The sequence below is a fragment of the Colletes gigas genome, unplaced genomic scaffold (genome assembly GCF_013123115.1).
Source record: "Colletes gigas isolate AHSC1104 unplaced genomic scaffold, ASM1312311v1 Colletes_gigas_Sc00003, whole genome shotgun sequence".
In the NCBI taxonomy this organism is placed as follows: Eukaryota; Metazoa; Arthropoda; class Insecta; order Hymenoptera; family Colletidae; genus Colletes; species Colletes gigas.
In genome coordinates, this window is record NW_025106632.1 from 4,448,557 (window position 1) to 4,466,438 (window position 17,882).

General features: G+C 41.6%; 1 protein-coding gene across 3 annotated transcripts in view; it reads right to left on the minus strand.

Moving 5' to 3' along the window:
* LOC122404887 (RNA pseudouridylate synthase domain-containing protein 2-like) overlaps positions 1–17,882 on the minus strand; it is a 257,493-nt gene that overhangs the window by 41,079 nt on the left and 198,532 nt on the right. For all 3 annotated transcript variants that reach the window (XM_043409226.1, XM_043409225.1, XM_043409224.1), the window contains one exon: positions 7,838–8,060. In XM_043409226.1, coding sequence (XP_043265161.1) covers positions 7,838–8,060 — 223 coding nt within the window. The remainder of the gene's footprint in view (positions 1–7,837; positions 8,061–17,882) is intronic.

Below are 17,882 nucleotides of genomic sequence, written 5' to 3' on the forward strand. Positions count from 1 at the left end.
TATTTTTTATTCTCAAAAATATTGATAAATTTTGTTAGAACGACAGGGATCTTTTGAAAGCCAATCCAATTGTCAAAAGCGATCCTCGAACGACGTTGCGTAAGTTCCTCGATGATGCTTCGATCACGTTCCGGTTCCACGAGAGTTTCATAGTCGACTCTGAAAATTATGGAAATGATATTCCAACGAAATCGGTCCGTCGTATCCGTGAGAATTTGTAGACGTTTACGTAACGAATTGTCAAACATCTACTCGCAGGGGATTTCTATGAAAGTTATCTGTGCACGTCACGTTAATTTCCCCGAATTACGAGCCCAGTCTACCGATCGTTGGATCTTAATCTTAATCGCGATTTAGTTTCGCGTTTCCTCCTCCTCGAAAACTTTTTCACCCTTTATAATAAATCAATGTGAACATGGACGCGAGAGAAAATAATTTAGGAATTAGAATAAGTATCCATAGTGAACTTAAAAAATTTATTTTTAAGAGTAACGAAGAAAATTTCCGCGAGGTCGTTGAACTCTCGACGTGACCTAGTGAGAAATGGGAGGTTTTATTTTTGAAAAAATTTTCACCCTTGCAATCTTTTGTAAACACTTGCTCAATAAAAAATTGATTGGCTTCGTTAAAAATTCCGATTAAAATCGTACACGCCCTGGGAGTTTCGTGTTTCTATTTTTGCCTGGATGGTGGAATTTTGGAAATTTCGTGGAAACGTCCCGGGTCGGGAATTGTCGAACATCGGGGAAGTTTCGAGGGCTGTGTACCCGGAGAGGGTCGCGTTAATTCCGTCCATTTACGGCGAGAGTTTCGCCTCCCCTGTGAAACAGAGCTACAGGTGCAAGACTAGGCGAAATGTCAACTGCACTTTAATCACGTTTCGAGTGGTTCCTCGGGCGGTTTATTAGAGCCCTGCATTCCGGGCGCTTATTACTCCGGAGAAATGTTTAACGAGCGAGCATTTTAACGTCGGGCTAGATTTTATTAAAACGCGACGTATTGTTCCGACCCTCCGATAAAATCGAAACTTTATCTGCATCAATATGGCTCAAAACAACCGCCATCTTGAATCTTTAATAATTATTCATTCGATGTAAAAAGACTTTATCCGTTTTTCCCCTGGCAAAAATTTTAATGGGGGATTCTAGAGGCCAAAATAGGACTAAAATTAAGAATACCAATTTGTTGATGGAGGCTCCGTTGAAAAGTTATTAACAATTAAATTCAAAAATTTCAAATCGTTCTAAAAAAATTATCTTTAGTTGCAGGGGGTAATTGCAATCATTTTTGGTCAACAGACATACCCCCGAAATCTTACCCACTTTCGAGAAAAAAATTCGAGAAGGTGTGAAATTTTTCGACAAAATTAAAAAATTTCAAATCGTTCTAAAAAAATTATTTTTGCTTGTAGGGGTCAATTATAATAATTTTTGGTGAATAGACCTACCCCCGAAATCCTACCCAATTTCTAGAAAAAAATTCAGCACTTTCGAAACTTTAAACGTTAATAACTTTTTAACGAAGCCTCCATCAACAAATCGTTATTCTTGATTTTCGTCTTATTTTGGCCTCTAGAATCCCCCATTATAATTTTTCCCCGATTTGGTCGAACACCCTGTATAGACTGACTCATAGAAAATGATCCCTATTGTATAGATTGACTCATAGAAAAATAGAAATATTTAACAACAGTGAACTCGATATTCTACGCTATCATCGTTAAAATATTAAAACAAACAAACCGCTGGCAACGCGTCAGGAATCTCAGACAGAATTCGCGACGCGTTGATATTACGTCAAAACGGTGCACCAAGGCAACAAAAGCCTTTGTCGGATGTTGCAACGGGAAGACGCCTCGTCAAAGATACGGGATCGATCGATCGCGAAAGAACCCGTTATTATCGATACCCGTTCGTCGATAATCGAGCAAAGCGTCCTCGATGGCGGGGGGAGGGGGGCAACGTTCGTCTATCAATGTCCTTCGTTTCGCGCGCGAAAGAAGAATTCTTCTTGGCCTGAAATCGATTGTCCCTCGCTGTTTCCTTCGTTATGCGCCAGCTACCGCATCTCGTCGACCGTTTATTTTCCAACGATTTTCCAGCAAAACAGAATTTATGCAACGAGATAATTAGCCTCGAAGGACTCGGGGAGGTCTCCGGAGTCCACCATTCGGACTCTACGCTTCCTTTTATTCGATTACATCAACTCGTTTCATTTTTAACGCGTTCACTGTCCGGGTCCCTCGACGGCGTATACAAAAGCGTGGCGCCATGAACCGTATACGGGTCACGGACAGTGGCTGAGTTACCAAATATTACATTTAAAAAAAATTAAAGTGATTTGTCTCGAGCCTCTTTAAAAACACGGGAACCGCTCGAGGAAAGTCAGGATACTAACCTCGTTCGGAATACTAAGCGCGACGTAATCTTGGAGAAAGTCCAGCATAAATTACTGGAATTTGCATCGTATAAAATATGTGGCAGTACTACCGGTGTCCCATTAGCATCGTTTACGTCGATATTAAACGTGGTTAATGAAAGCATCGATCGCGGGGGAACATAACCCTACTTTTTGAGAAATTCAGTGTTCCACTGTTTTTGTTTCTATTCAAAGGTTATAATTTTAATGAACATGGTCAGTGATGTGAAGTGGGCTCGTTGATATTAATTTTTCCTAACCTTACTTTTTGAGAAATTCAATATTCCACAATTTCTATTTAAAATTGTTTACAATTTCAAGTAAAATTTTTCCTAAAGGATTCATCCGAGAGTCGAGGCTTTCGCTCGTCCTCGTCGAGCAAATTAATGGAAAAATGCCGTGGCAATTAACGATTATTATCGCTCGAAGACGATCTTTCCAACCGTCGGGTGACGTCAGCATCCGCGTTTTATTGTTTACCGCGTGGAACACGGGGGCCGACCCGAATGATCTATCCCGTCGCGACCTTCACCCGGAGAAACGAGTTTCCTCGTCGAGCCGAGGCTTTCGCGCGCTCAGCCGTTGCGAAACCATCGACAGGGAGACGATTTCTTCGCCGGCGGTGATAGACACGTCGCTCGTTATTTACACTAAACATCGCTGACCTGGATATTATGCACGGCCGGTGTAAGAGTTCCGATGTAATCAATGGAATAATTTCAATGTCGACGCCATTTCAATGCAAATCGTCGAGGAAGAATAATTATAAACGAAGGCTCCCCGGAGCAAGAAATACGACCATCGAGACTCGTTCCTGGAGGATGTTACAAATTTTTGACGTATATGGTCGCTTCTATAGGCAGAGAATTATTTAATTAGTTGTTGGCTAGAATCAATTTGTGGTGATTTATAATACTATAGTAGACTCACTCCTAACAGGTCCTACCTTAGACAAGGGAATATTGAATGGTATATGTAGGAATAGCTAGTTGGTCGAGCACTTGTGAGAAAGTCAAGAGCGTAGCCCTCTAGTGGTGACTGCGGTAAGGGTTGCCATAGACTTGAATATACCGTCGTAATTAGTACAAGTTCGCTCGATAAAGTGTCGAACTAGGGTGGTAAAGTAGGGAGGTGAAAAGAAACGTCCTGAATGGACACAGTATCTACGTTAATGAGGTGAAGAAATTAATTTCCAAGACGAGATGCTAAGAGAAATAAATCTAAATAGAATTTTGGGTTACAAAAATAAGTACTGCTGATGTTATATACAGACTACAACCGAGAAGGGTAACAAAATTGGGTAAAATGGTAACTTGTAATCAACTTAACCTAAAACTTTCGACTTTAAAACTACTTTCAAGTACCATTTCCACCATCTTTAATTCTCGAAACAAAATAAAAAGAATGACTACAGAAATGAACGTATATCCTTACAAAATGAATCTCTAATTAATCGAACTTGTATAAAGTGGTAACTCATAATCAACTTAACCTAAAACTTTCGACTTTAAGACTAGTTTCGATCACCTTTAATTCTCGAAACAAAATAAAAAGAATGACTACAGAAATGAACGTATATCCTTACAAAATGAATCTCTGCTTAATCGAACCATCAAGAAGGGGGAGGGGGCGCTGAGTGTATCGTTTATCCTTCATTTTTTTTTTTCGTACGGAGATCAGCGAGAAATCTAGAACGAGCACGAAGGTTATATTAAATTCGCAGATGGTAACGACACGTGGCCCAACTGAAATTGAAAAGAAAACCCGTGGAAATTGTCGCGCGAGACGTCTTTTCTTTCATCTCGACGGTCCTTGAAAGTGGCAAAAATCGCAACCTCGTGCCGGTATACGATAACAGCGCTGATAATAGAAGCGCTCGTTGAGCGGCGACGCGTTTAGAAGCGAGTCGAGTCGCCGCGTACACGGATTCCTTTTATATCCGTGTCAAGGATACCGTGAGGATAACGGGAGTCCTTTGTCATTCGCACTTGGAAACACTCGGTTGGAGACGGCGGCGTTTTCACTGTTTCGACGTGCTTCCAACTCTTTTGGCTCGTTCCGGTGTAACGTTCGCGTCGCTGGGCGGTTCGACGAAAGGCGATTTCAACGGCAACGTCGCGCGCCCGCTAACCGTTTCTGAGGATCTCCGATTACCGGAAAATTCCATCCCAGACAGATCTTCGTATCTTTGTTAAGGGGGGGAACCCCCCACAGTGACTCTTTTATCTCTTTTCAATGCTTCGTGGAATTTAAGAACGACTAAAATATAGTAAAATTGTAGAACATGTAATACGTATAATGCTTGAAACTAACTGCTATTTAGTTATATTCGTTTGAAAATTTTTGTATTATTTCATATTCTATTATTTCTATCATTTATCAGAAAAAGTTTCATAGCAACGTCCAAAAAATTCTTGAAAATTGCCTCCTATTTCCAGCCTTCACAGTACCCCCCTTAAATAAGTAATTTTTGAAAATATTTTTGTTCCATTTTATTAACTCCGTTAGAAGGATTGAACGTGAGAATGTATTACTTAATTATTTAAACGTGTCAAAAAAAATTTTCTAAACTAGTAAATAATTTAGGAACACGTAGGGGTCGTTGGAGACCCCAGAAGAAAATTGTAGAATTAATAATTGCAGTTTAAAAATATTTTCTGTGGAGATACGTTGGCGTTAAATCTCTGTTTATGAAAGTAAAGTAGGAAGATCCTTGGATCTGCGATCCAATTAAGCCGTAATATGACATTAGATACGGAATCAAGTTTGGGATTAATTAATGCAATCTGCGTTTGCTTCTGTCCGATCTCGTGTATCGCTACAAAAGTGATTTCAACGGAATTACCGTGCACAGACATAATTGAATTTCTGATTATAACGAAACTAGAACAGATTTGGAAGATCGTAAAAATTGAACGGACCCCTTCCAATCTCTGAATTAATTTCGTTTCCCTTTGTTTAAGAAAACTGTTTTTTTGGTGGCTCTTAATTAGAATTTTATACGTTGTTTTAACTTTGAAAATAAATTTAAGAATGACAGATTAACGAGATGTTGTTTGACATTTAACGAGACTAATAAATAACGATTTTATCTATGAGTATTATACACGATCGTTTCGATTGGTATTGTGGACTCTGGATGTAGGTTTATTCTGACTTTTTTGCCCATGCTCGCGTCTGACATTCACCGGGGATGAGATAATCGCTGGCCTCGAACTTCTTTTAAATGATTTATGGCCACTCGATTCAATCTTAAGATCGTTCGTGGCAGGAACAAGTCAAAGGTAACCAACCTCGACTATTGAGAAACGTTTACAGTTTAAAATTTACATTATTTAATGCATAAATAAACTCTATGAAATCAGTAGTGTAGAATCACCCTGTATGCTTACCAAAACCGACGAAAAAATCGTTAAAATAAAACCTGATGCAACGAACGAATTTTTGCATATTTCTTCCACTTTCTTATAAATAATTTTCACCTTCGAAAATCATTATTTTTAAGTACATAATACAATACAATATTCATTAAAGATTGCGAAAGCTTGGAAAAAAATTTGAACGAGAATTATTTCCCGCCACTGGCGCGGCGGCCATTACTCGTAAAAACCAACATGGAGGATTAACAGAATACACGATGAACAGAAGTTCCACGTTCTAAATTCACTGTTATTAAACCTAGTTGATTAACAAAATCACTATACCCTGTATGCTTAACAAAATCGACATTAAAAATCGTTCAAATAAAACCTTATACAACGAACAAATTCTTGCATATTTCTTCCACTTTTTTATAAATAATTTTCATAATTGAAAATCATTATTTTGAAGTACATAATACGGTACAACATTCATTAACGATTGTGAAAGCTTCGAAAAAAATTTGAACGAGAATTATTTCCCGCCACGTAAAAACCAAAATGGAGGATTAACAAAATACACGATTAACAAGTTCCACGTTCTAAATCCACCACTATTAAACCTAATGATTACCATTTAGCAGATATTTGAACGCTTCTGTAATCCAAAATTGATTGAAAACAATTTATTACCGAGAAAATTTCTCCCAAAATTTTTGTCAGGCATTACCATTCGTTTGCATTGGAATTTCGAGTATTAAAATTTCATTCGATCATTCTAATATCCAAAAACGGAGTCGAAGCACCCGAATTTCCCATAAAATATTCAAATGCTAAATAATTCCGAGCGTTTCGGTTCCCGGAATCGAATCAACAAACCGACGTATCCGTGTATCGTTCGGAGGGGGAAAAGAATTCCCATCCTTGACACGAAATAATCCCATCGTTTCGAACAGCTCCTATCTATCCCCGCTGTTTGTACGGCAAATAATATTACCGCGACCGCACGAGCGTTTGGTAAATTTGACGAGCGTCGTGGTGGCTCACGAAGCTCAGCCATTTTATCCTAGCGCAACTTTCCCTGTAGGTGTCTCTGTGTGCGTGTGTGTCTGGTATTTTTTTCGCCTCGTCCGTCGGTAAAGCAGTTTCTCTGATCCCAGACGGAACAGACGAATCGCGGTTATTCGATCAGGTTTACTTGCTTTGCTCCGCCGTTTCGATATCGATGATTCTCGAGCTCGATCGCGGGAATGAAAAATGATCGGGACGACACACACTTCAGGTTCACAGTATATACGCATGATACACAGGAAAGACCACGGATCTGCGTCGTGGTCCCTCTTGTTTAGTGTAGCGACCGTCCAAGGTGCAAACGTGATTGTCGTTTTGAACGTTTCAATTTTATTATTTAATTTTATTATTTAATTTTAAAGTTATTTAATTTCAAAGTCAGTTATTTAATTTTAGCGCCAAAGAGCTCGTGTGTGGAAGAGATTGTGTTCCGGGGGGAGGAGCCAAGAGTCAGGAGGCGGAGCGTTCGGGTGACTCTCGAGTGGAGTGTTAGGGGGAGCCACTGAGGTGACCTTGGACGGCCAATGCGGCTCGCTTGCGACTTCGAGCGCCTCACATTCACTTTCTGGTCGTTCTCCGTGCGTTTACTATAAAATATATTCCAGTCTATATTCACGACAGAGTTTCTATATTGCAAAATTTAATATTTTTATTTTGCAATTTTATTAAAATTCTCGAGAATTAAAAATAACTCGTAAGCGAGATAAAATGAAATTTGTACGAGAGAGGAATATTCAAGTTCGAGATTCGAGGTTTCTGTTGCTATTAATACTTGTTAGTATTCACGACTTCCGGATGGACGCAGTGTCCAAGTTCAGTCGCGTTGGCAATGAATGATATTCAGATTTATCGAACGCTGTATCGCCGTGACCCGGCTACGCTTTAATTAGGTATTGTGACGATTTAACGGATTTAGACTCGTTTCGTTGGACGATCAATTTTGCACCCGTACGACGCATACGAATTGTTAGGTTCTGGTTTTGTCTTACCTGTGAACGACGTTGGCCAGCAGATCATTGTGCCGTAATCTGTAATCGACGTCCACCTTTTGATAGTTCACCGTCAGGGTCCCGGCCCGGATGCATCGTTCGTACTCTTCCGCCGGATGGGCGCGGAATTCCCGCGCGAACACCTCGAGAATCTTCTCCCCGACCCATCTCCCTTTCGTGAATGTGGTGAAGGTGAAGTAATAAGGGTACACTTTCCGGAGTCCTGCAAAAAAAAAAGAACAATTCTATTATTAGATCGGTTGGAGTCTCTTTGATTTTCCAAATGACGAGCGGAAATTTTTTGACACTTTAACACATTGACTGCCACGTCACCCACGCATGGATGACCGTCACCGACTTTTCACCAAGGAGTTAAAAAAATTAATTCTCAAGATTAGATGCAAAATAAAATAAAGTTAGGTAGAGCCTAAGGGGTAGAGGTAGGTAGAGTTAGGTTTTCTGTGAAAATAAATTCCATGATAAATTCTTGGTAGGCTAGTTTCCAGTTGTCCAAAAACAAAATTTAATTTTCTTTTTAATTTGAGTATTCAATTCACGTTAATATTCCAGCCGTTGTCACGCATACGTGATCCAACACAGAGAAGCGTGTTGTGGCGCAAGGAAAAAATTAAAAATTTCGTTTTTTAAGAAACATTAAAAATTGACGTTGCTTCCTTCGTTCGTGGACCGTTTGAGAGATACTGTCATGGTCCCCAGTGGCGGTGGGGCAAAATTCTCGCCGTTTCCAGCCGGAACAACAGGTGCAACGAGCGGTTGCGCGGTGCACGTGCGACGATAAATCGCTGTGCTCGAACGGACACCCCAAGTTTACGTAACCAGAGAAAGATGATAAGAGCTGAGACGCGTTTGTGGGTAGCCTTCCAAGTCCGCCTCGCGTCCATTAATCCCGTTATTATAACCTTTAAATAGTGTCGCGCGAGCGCGATTGTTTCGTAATTAATTACAAATTGGCACGACGTACGCGCCCCAACGTTCTCCCTCCTCTCGTGTGCTCGATGGTCCAAGAATAAATCGCCTACCGAAATCGCCGCCAATCGCCGTAAATCACGATAAATCCAGCCAGCGACGAGCGAACGATTATCCGGCGAACGATCGCCCAGGAAATTTTCTATTTGGCCCGGATTTTGGCCACGCGTCAACGCCGGCTGCCACGCGCTGGATTTTCAAGGGCCATTTTGGATTATAATAATAGAAGGGCCATTAAACATAGATAAATTGAATTATTTATTACTCTGGAACTAGGCTATCCTAACGACATTTAATCGTAATAAATTTCGATCTGCATTTGGTCACGTCGAGTGTTTTTTTTTTTCAAATTTTTGAATGAAATTTTGAATTTTGTTTGAAATTCTATTTCAACACGTTCACTGCTCGTGGCCCATATATGGGTCACACCGCCGCGCTATTAAATAAGCCGCTGAGAAACCGGACAGTGAATGCATTTAATTAGGTCGAGTATTTTTTCTTTTGAATTTTGTTGAAATTTTATTTCATCATGCTCACTGCTCGTGACCCACATATGGGTCACACCTCCACGCTATTAGATAAGCCGCTGAGAAACCGGACAGTGAATGCATTTGGTCACGTCGAGTGTTTTTTCTTTTGAATTTTGTTGAAATTTTATTTCAACATGTTCACTGCTCGTGACCCATATGTGTGGCACACCGCCACGCTATTAGATAAGCCGCTGAGAAACCGGACAGTGAACACGTTGACTGAATATTTTTTTGCATTCTGAGTCGACTCGTAAATGTGTTAAAGTCAACTCCCGAGTAGCAACATTTAACTCCTATTTTTCATACGCGTAACGAGTTCCGACAAAGTATTAAATTCCGGCCGTTTCGAGCGCGGATTTATATTTAAGTTCGTAAGACCGAATTAAAAGTGCAGATCCCAGACGGGAAAGGGATCTCAGCCGTTGGGGCACAAAGAGAAATATAATTCTCCGTGCTATTAGTTCAGTAGTAACGGGACACTTTTGTCACGAAACACGGTAAATTGTAACAACGAAGTCCAATTATGATTCGTCTTAATTAATTCTCCTTTCAGCATAATGAATTACTCGTTCGATATAGAAGGAAGCAGAGCGACGCCTGCATTTCCCTGTAATATTTCACCGGGGGGCATTGTCGGCGGAATTATTTTCAATTCTCTGCCTCTTTAATTGCCTTCTGTAAATTGCGAGAGACACGTTCGACAAAACAAAATTACTTAAAATAATTTATTACAATGTAAGTATAATAATAATACACAGAAGTGTCATGATACTGTAAAGATTGTAACAGATTGCTGTCTAAATCAATTAAGAATAGAACAAAAATTTTGTTAAATAATATTTAATTTAATGTAGTTTCAGACTAAAATAAGGAATGCAATAAAAAGAAAAATATATCAAGCGATTCGTTCCGGTAACAAAAATGTCTCGCGATTCGGTTGAAATTCGAATTGTCGATCGTTTTAACGCCCTAGTTCGTCCTTGGCGCGCAAAAGGGAATCGCCTCACGGCGGACGGGAGCAAAAAACGTCTCGCGTCGACGAGCACAGGAAGCTTGCACCGAAGCAAAGAAAGAAGAAGCTCCGACGATTTCGACGAAAATCAGAAACGAGGGTTTTCGAGGTTCCGCTAACGATTTGTGCGCGACTGCATTCCCCGGGTCCTACGTCATCGTCGTGAAACTTAATCCGTCTCTTTCACCCCTTTTTCGACGAATCGAAAGAAACTACTTTCATTTTTCGGTCGAGAAAACTCCATTCGAACGTTTCGAGTCCCTTTCGGGGCAGATTTTTTTATTTTCGGCGCCATAAATTTAACTTGATGCTAGAATCACGGCGGCCATATTTGTTCGAGCAATCGGTGTTCGTAAACCTATCGAATAAACACCAGCAAGTAGATATTATTTGTTAGTAATTCATGTTGAACTTGTAAAAATACAGTGATGTGAATGTATATTCTGATTAAAAGGAAAAATGAAAGATTTCGGATAAGAATAATTTGTTCGTGCAATCAGTGTTCTTAAATCTGTTAAATAAACACTCTTCTTGGGAGTCTGTAGAGTCCAGTTTTACAGAATAACAGGTGCTAATACGTTCCACTGACGAATCAAAACCGTACAATATTCTGCAAGACTAAACTTTTGATTTCAGACGTGGGCGCCACATAACCCTAAAATTTGTTTCAGACTGACCTAACCCAGACGGAGCCCTCATTCCACTTTCTCACACTATGCCAGATCACGCGTACGTGAGCTCGTAGAGTGTCGGTGAGTCGACAAAGGCAAACTGACACATGCCCTCTTTCTCGATTCTCCGAAGCTGCCCGAAGTAATTTCGGACAGTCTCGTGGGAGTCGAGAGAGAAAGGCTCACATTTGCCTTCTCACTCTTGAACATCTGAAATTCGACCTCACGTCAATGGCATACGATTCCAAGTCTCGACTGCCCAGGTATTTTTTACTTTCTGACCTATGTATGTAGACGAACATAAGCAAGGTACTATAATGAAAAAAAATTTTGTGAAATTTTTCTTACGGAAATACACGTTTTAAGACTCTCTGCCCACATTTTAATGGGAAAAAAAATTTTCTTTTATTATTCCTATTCCTATTCCTGGCCAGCAGTGGCCAGCAGAGACCAGTAGAGGGCATCACTGCAGTATCGTCATACGGAACGAACTAACCTATAACGTAACTGCAGGCATCGATTCATAGAGCGCGTTGGTGTCGATCATCCATGAACAAGAATCAATGTTAAATATCAGCCGAGTCTAAATAACGCAAATACTCGCAAAATTCTTCGAAACGTCGACAGATTTCCTCCCGTGAAGATTTTCAGGCGACAAAGAGAGCATCGAGCGCGAAAGAATCTTGTAACGAAAATACATCGTCGGGAAGCGCGATTGAAGAACCGGGGGGCTCGTCGAGACCGGTTCGCGGATCGTCAAAGATGAAATTACAAAGGGCTGAGAGATCGCTCGACTCCATTTTCGCAATTAAAATCATTTTAATTAAACACCCGGACAGCTTCGATCGGCTCGCCGAACCGGAAGGGGCCGAGCAGACCGCGGATGAAAGGCGGAACGACGGAGGGGCCTTCTCCTTTTCAGCGGCTCGCCGAAGAAAGAGATTACCCTGCAATTTATGGAGCGGCTCGAAGAGGGTGTGTCATCGAAACGAGAGCGTCCGCGCGTTCTTTTAAGCGTGAAAAAAAGAATTTTTACGTCGCGCTTCAACCTCCGGTGCTTTTTAATTAATTGAAACACGACGGATCCCGGTGTATCTTTTCGACGAACCGATATTTTCACGAACGATTTTTGCTTCTTTTTTAACGGATCAATTGGCATATCACGTAAGAGGCTGACAGAAATAAATGTTGACGGGAGTATTGAATTTTAATTGTAAAAATAAGCTCCGTGACAAATTGTGGGTAGGTTTACTCTGGAATTACTCTGCTCGTGATTAGTTATTATTATTTATGTTTAGGATGCAATTAGTTTGACAAAAAAAAAATTAACCATTTTACGGAATTTGCTTACGTCTTGAGTATCTCATAGAAGGTGAGAGTAAATTTGATTTGAAGAATCGGAAATGTTGTCTTTGCAATGACGTAGATATCGACGTTGCAATGCAGAGGGAGTCCTCGATAGGTTAAAGTAGGCGATTCAAAATCGTTGAAAAAATTGTCTACGGGGCGCAACGATCTAATTTGTCGCATTGAGTCGATACAAGAGAGGACGAGGGACAAGACGACCCGGAAAGGTAGACGAGAAAATCGACAGGAGATGGATCGAACGACCGGAGAGTAGAGAAGAAGAGAAGGAAAAGACGGCCCGGGGAAATTCCTCTGAATTTCATGGCAATCGTCCACGGAATTGCAGCGATCTGTGCAACCAGGAATTACTCGTGGAAACCAATCGGGTTCTTTTAGTCGACCGTTCCATCGATGGGGGGGGATTCTTGCTGAATTAAGAGGAAATCCCAACTACAAATTTAGCCCATCCAGAAAAAGAAAGACAAGGTTCTCAAAGGCTCGAACGCAAATACAGCAATGATTCTTAAAATGAACCTCAATGAGTGCTCGAAATCGGGACTGAATCGTTGCAATAATCGAGGTAACCGATTCAACGAGTAACAAAATCCAATGAACAAAACTTCCATGAAATAAGAGTGATGATTCTTAAGATGATCTCTCTGGGGTTGGCACGTTCATTTTTCGTACAGCTAAGGTGAAATTCGACACCATCAGATATTTACGTCGTATTTCACGATTCGCTAGCTTCAAGGAAAATCTCCTCAGTTAGAAGGCACAGAAATGTTCAACTTACGAATCACGAGTCAGGGGTTCATTTTAAGAATCATTGCAATCGATTTTAAATGTCTTTCATGTCTCACTGGCTTCAACAGGGATTCCCCTAGCTTGGGAGGGATAGAGACGTTCAATTTACGTATCGCGAGTGTTCATTTAACGAATCACCACTGTAATCATAGTTTAAAAACGATCTTTCACGCTGTACTGGGTTCCAAGGCTCCCTTTGGTTCAAGAGGGATAGAAAAATACAACTTACGTATCACAGTCTAGGGTTCATTTTACGAATCACTGCTCCGGATCGAGAAATGTCGAGTCCCCGGTTCCCGAGAAGTAGATTTTCGCGAAGAAGACGCTCGAGATGAAAGTTTCTGGGGAAGAACTTCACCCGAAAGAGTTCTTCGCGAGAGATTCGGGCGTCGTAGGCCGGAAAGCGTCGCGAGAACGCGACAAATCGGGTAGAGAACGCGCCCAAGCGACGGAACAATGGAGCAGAAAGAGAACGAGAGCGAAAGAATGGGCAGGAGGGGATCGAAGAAATCGCGCGCGATTCGCCCGGTAAGAAGCGTGCTCTTCGTGGGAATAAAGGGAAGAAAGGGTGGCTTAGAGGGGAGGTGGGGGGGCAGAAACGCCTCTCCACGTGGATCTGGATTACGCGGCGAGTGTGAAACGTGCCAAGAGGCGCGAAACCGACTGGCAAGGAGGGCCGGGGACAGAGAAGGGGATTCCGAAGGTTCTTCAAGAGATCGTCGGAAGGTTCTCCCGGAAGGCGACGCAAAGGGAGAAGGGAGAAGAGATCGTCGAGGAGACAATGCGTCGTCCTACGCGACGAGAGTTAAGCCTCCTCCGGAAACTTCGCCAGTTTCCTACGAGAGGAGGAGAAGAGGAAGCGCTTTTCGCCATCCGACGCTTCTGAGACGTTTAAGTCTCGTTTGCTGGATTTTTGGCGGCTTGGAAAAAATTTCGGGATCAAGATGGCGGCAATAGAACCGTAGGAATCTTTACACGAATCTCTGGTAGTATTAAAATTAGAGACGATTTATTTGCTCCATAAAGTTTCGAGTGGCGAGTAAGAGATGAAACTCAAAGATGGCGACTCATGCGATTCACAAAATGGCCTCTCGAAGCACTTATTAAGAATGTACCTAACAGGAAATTAGCAGAGTAGAAAACGAGCTATAATTTGACTGAAATATTTGAAGCTTTCATGGTTCCAATTTTAAGAGTTGATTCTGGTCAAAGATGGCGTCTCATGGGATTCACAAAATGGTCTCTCGAAGCACTTACTAAGAATGTACCTAACGGAAAATTAGCAGAGTAGAAAACTAAGCATAATTTGAATAAAATACTCAAACCACCGACAGTAAAAATTTTAAATAGCCAAGGCTACCGGAAGTGCCGTGTTCTCCAAAAAGTAATTGCAACGACATTAAGATCAACGCAACGAGTGCTCATAGATCACCACTAATCGCGATTAAACGATTAAAAATCTTCAAAAAGCGAGTCAAAGCAGCAGCCCCGGTGTTCTTATCAAAGTTATTAGAGTGGTTCGTTGTTTCCAACGATTCCTCCGTGTTACGTGGGCCTCGCATGCTACGATACACTTTGTACGTTGTCATAAAAACGTGAAAGTCTTCCGTGACGCGGAGATCAAGCCTCCTAGAGAAACTTTGTGCCAGTTTGCGCGACGTCGACGAGACGAGGGGGGGCTCTCGCTAAAGGACGATGGAGGACGATTTTCCTGGAGCTTGAATCGAGAGTGCCTCCGCGAAATTCATTACTCGTTGGGTGGGATCCTTCACAGCCGACTGTTGCGGCCGTAATTACCGAAACTGTTATTAATCGACGCGATTCCAGCTGGCACACGCCACACAGTTTTCGTTCGTAGTTGCTACGGGGGATTCTGTATTTTATGGGATCGTTGGTCGTGTTATCGCTCGTTTCATCGATCGTTAACGTCAGAAATTGGGCAAACGATCGTCTCTATTCAGAATCATAAACGAAAGTATTACAGGATTACAAATTAACACTTTACCGACCGATAGCCTATTAATCGACTTTTTTACCGGCCAACGCTTACCGACCGATGGCCGATTAATCAACCGATACCGGTCGGTAAAGTGTTAAGGAAACAATTTCCCACAATTTCTCTGTATAATTATATTTGAAGAAATACAAATTTTCCACTGTTCCTAGTGCAAAACACAATTGTGTATTGCCTCAGAACCACAATTGAATTCAATTTCAAGAATGTAAATACGCACATATCACAAGAAATTGAATCAAAATATGCTTGGCGCAATATTGAGCTTCACTGTATATTAAACTTATATCTTGTCTATTTTCCAGTAGATACAAGTCAAATATTGATGTTGTTATTCCTCTTCCAGGCCTTCCAGGAGTCTTAAGACAAACTTATATTTTGTTTAGATGTCTCAAGAATATTTTTATTCATCGTTTCCACGTGTGTTCCGTCGGTATCGCGATGCAAAAACGCGTCCACGCTTGTGGCGACACTTCTCACGCCCGCCACCAGAGGGCCACACCTTCGTCTCTCTCGCAAGCGCTCCGACCAGCCATCGATTCTTGAGTGACCATTCACTGTCTCGTTTCTCTCCTCCATAGAACTAGGGACACCACAGAGAGGTACTCAATCTTCATCATATATAGTTCATTAATAAACCAGAGCTGCAAATGGTGTGTTCGTAAGAAAAAAACTAAACAATAAAATAGTATCGAATTGGTGGGGGTGTTTTAGGTGTTTCTCTAAGACAATTTGTAAATAAATCTCTTTCAAATTTGCGCATTAAAAACGAATCCTCAGAGGGTCGAGGATCCATGTTCATTTTACATGGCGCTGTCGATTGCACAGAAGGTTAGGTTACTTCGACGAAGAATCGTCAATGAAATATGACAATAAACCTGACAGTGTGTTGTAACCGGTTCATTGTTTCGCTCTATCCTTGAATCCCTGAATTATGCATCGACGATCTCCAATCCAAAAATCGTACAAAGCGAGATTCAGCCAGCGGCGGGAGCGAATTCCGGAACGATTTGCGGGGGAAACTTTCCGCCAAGGAATTCCGCCCGTAGCTCCGTTATCGATGAGGTACGAGAACAAAACCATAAGGGGTGGGTGTGTGTGCGTGTAGGGGAACACCGACGAGGACAATTACCGGCCTGTGATCGGTGGATCGTGGTATCGCGAACGCGGGGGATGCAGTGGCTCGGCAATTACTGCTTCCCAGGATTGTTTCGAGCCACAGGTGAATTTTCATGGGAGTTTGTTACGCGTGGTCCGACAGGGAACTTTGGAATTCCGACGTATCGGCCCAGCGATGAGAATTCGAGGCCTCTCGATGGATACGCGCCCCCCGAGAAACCCATAGTTCAACAACCCCCGATATTCCAACAAAAACTGATATTTTTAAAATTCGAAATTTTTGTTTTATCCAATAATTCATTTTCTGAATTCGGTGAGCATCGATCCGGATAATTGGCAAAGTTCGTTCCCCCGCCAAAATGAATAAGAAAAAAAAATACAGCTCTGTCGGTAAAGTGTAAAACGAAGTTACCGACCGAGGAATAAAAATTATATATTAAATACACGCGTGTGTTTCGACGTACGTAACCAATATTTTGCATAATTGGTTGGCATGAATGTTTAATACGCCCGGATATGCGGAAAGTGTACGAAATAATCATAACAAATGACACGTGCATGCACAAACGCCACGAAACGCGCGGAATACGCAATGCATGCAAAATCCTGACACATCCAACCGCATTTTCCGTATTACGATCCACTATACACGCATAACGTACACATTTCCGTACACGTCATTTGCTACGATATATATACGGGAAAATGTTGGTTACGCGTGTCAAAATTTATAATCAGACCAAAACGATACGTGTTTAATAAACATTCCTCTTATCCTTGAATTCTAAAAATTATACGATCCACGAAATATTCGATTATTTTTCCAACTCAACGATCGATATTTAATCAATAAACACATTTCTTGTTCCACACATTCTCTGAAATTGTCATATACACTATATCGAGTGCGTATAAAATATAGTCAACCCGTTCACTGTCCGGTTTTTCAGAGGCGTATCTAATAACACGGTGGGTATGACCCATATACGCGTCATGGACAGTGACTGCATTAGTAAATTATAAATTAGTTTGAATCGTTTAGTGACGAGGAACAATTACGAATTTCCGGGGTATTTCGAGTATCCGGTTTGGCGGGAAGCCCCGCGGAGAATGCAACCACGAAACCTGCTCGAGTGCGGCCGTTTGCCATATTTGCGGATGCAGAACCGCGTAAAATCCACGCACGCCTTATCGGGCGTTTAAATTGTTGATCGATATAACAGCGTTGCTGGGAGCAAGACGCGCGCCGTCAGGGACAACAAAGACTCCGAGTATCCGTGGCTGGAATGCACTCCTCCGCGGCGGATATGCAATTAACACCCTTCCTGGCGAGACATTGTTAACACGCCTAACTTGATTGCTCCTGGCATGATAAATGACGCGACGTTTCAAACGTCGCGCTCCGAACTATTTCAATTTACACGTGGAAACTCGCCACCGGGGACTTCCCGGCACGCAAACTCGAACCGCGATGTCCGATATTTGAAATAAACATAAATCGAACGGAGAATTTGCAAATTTTAACACAACTCGAAATTTAATATAGATGAGTCAAATAAAA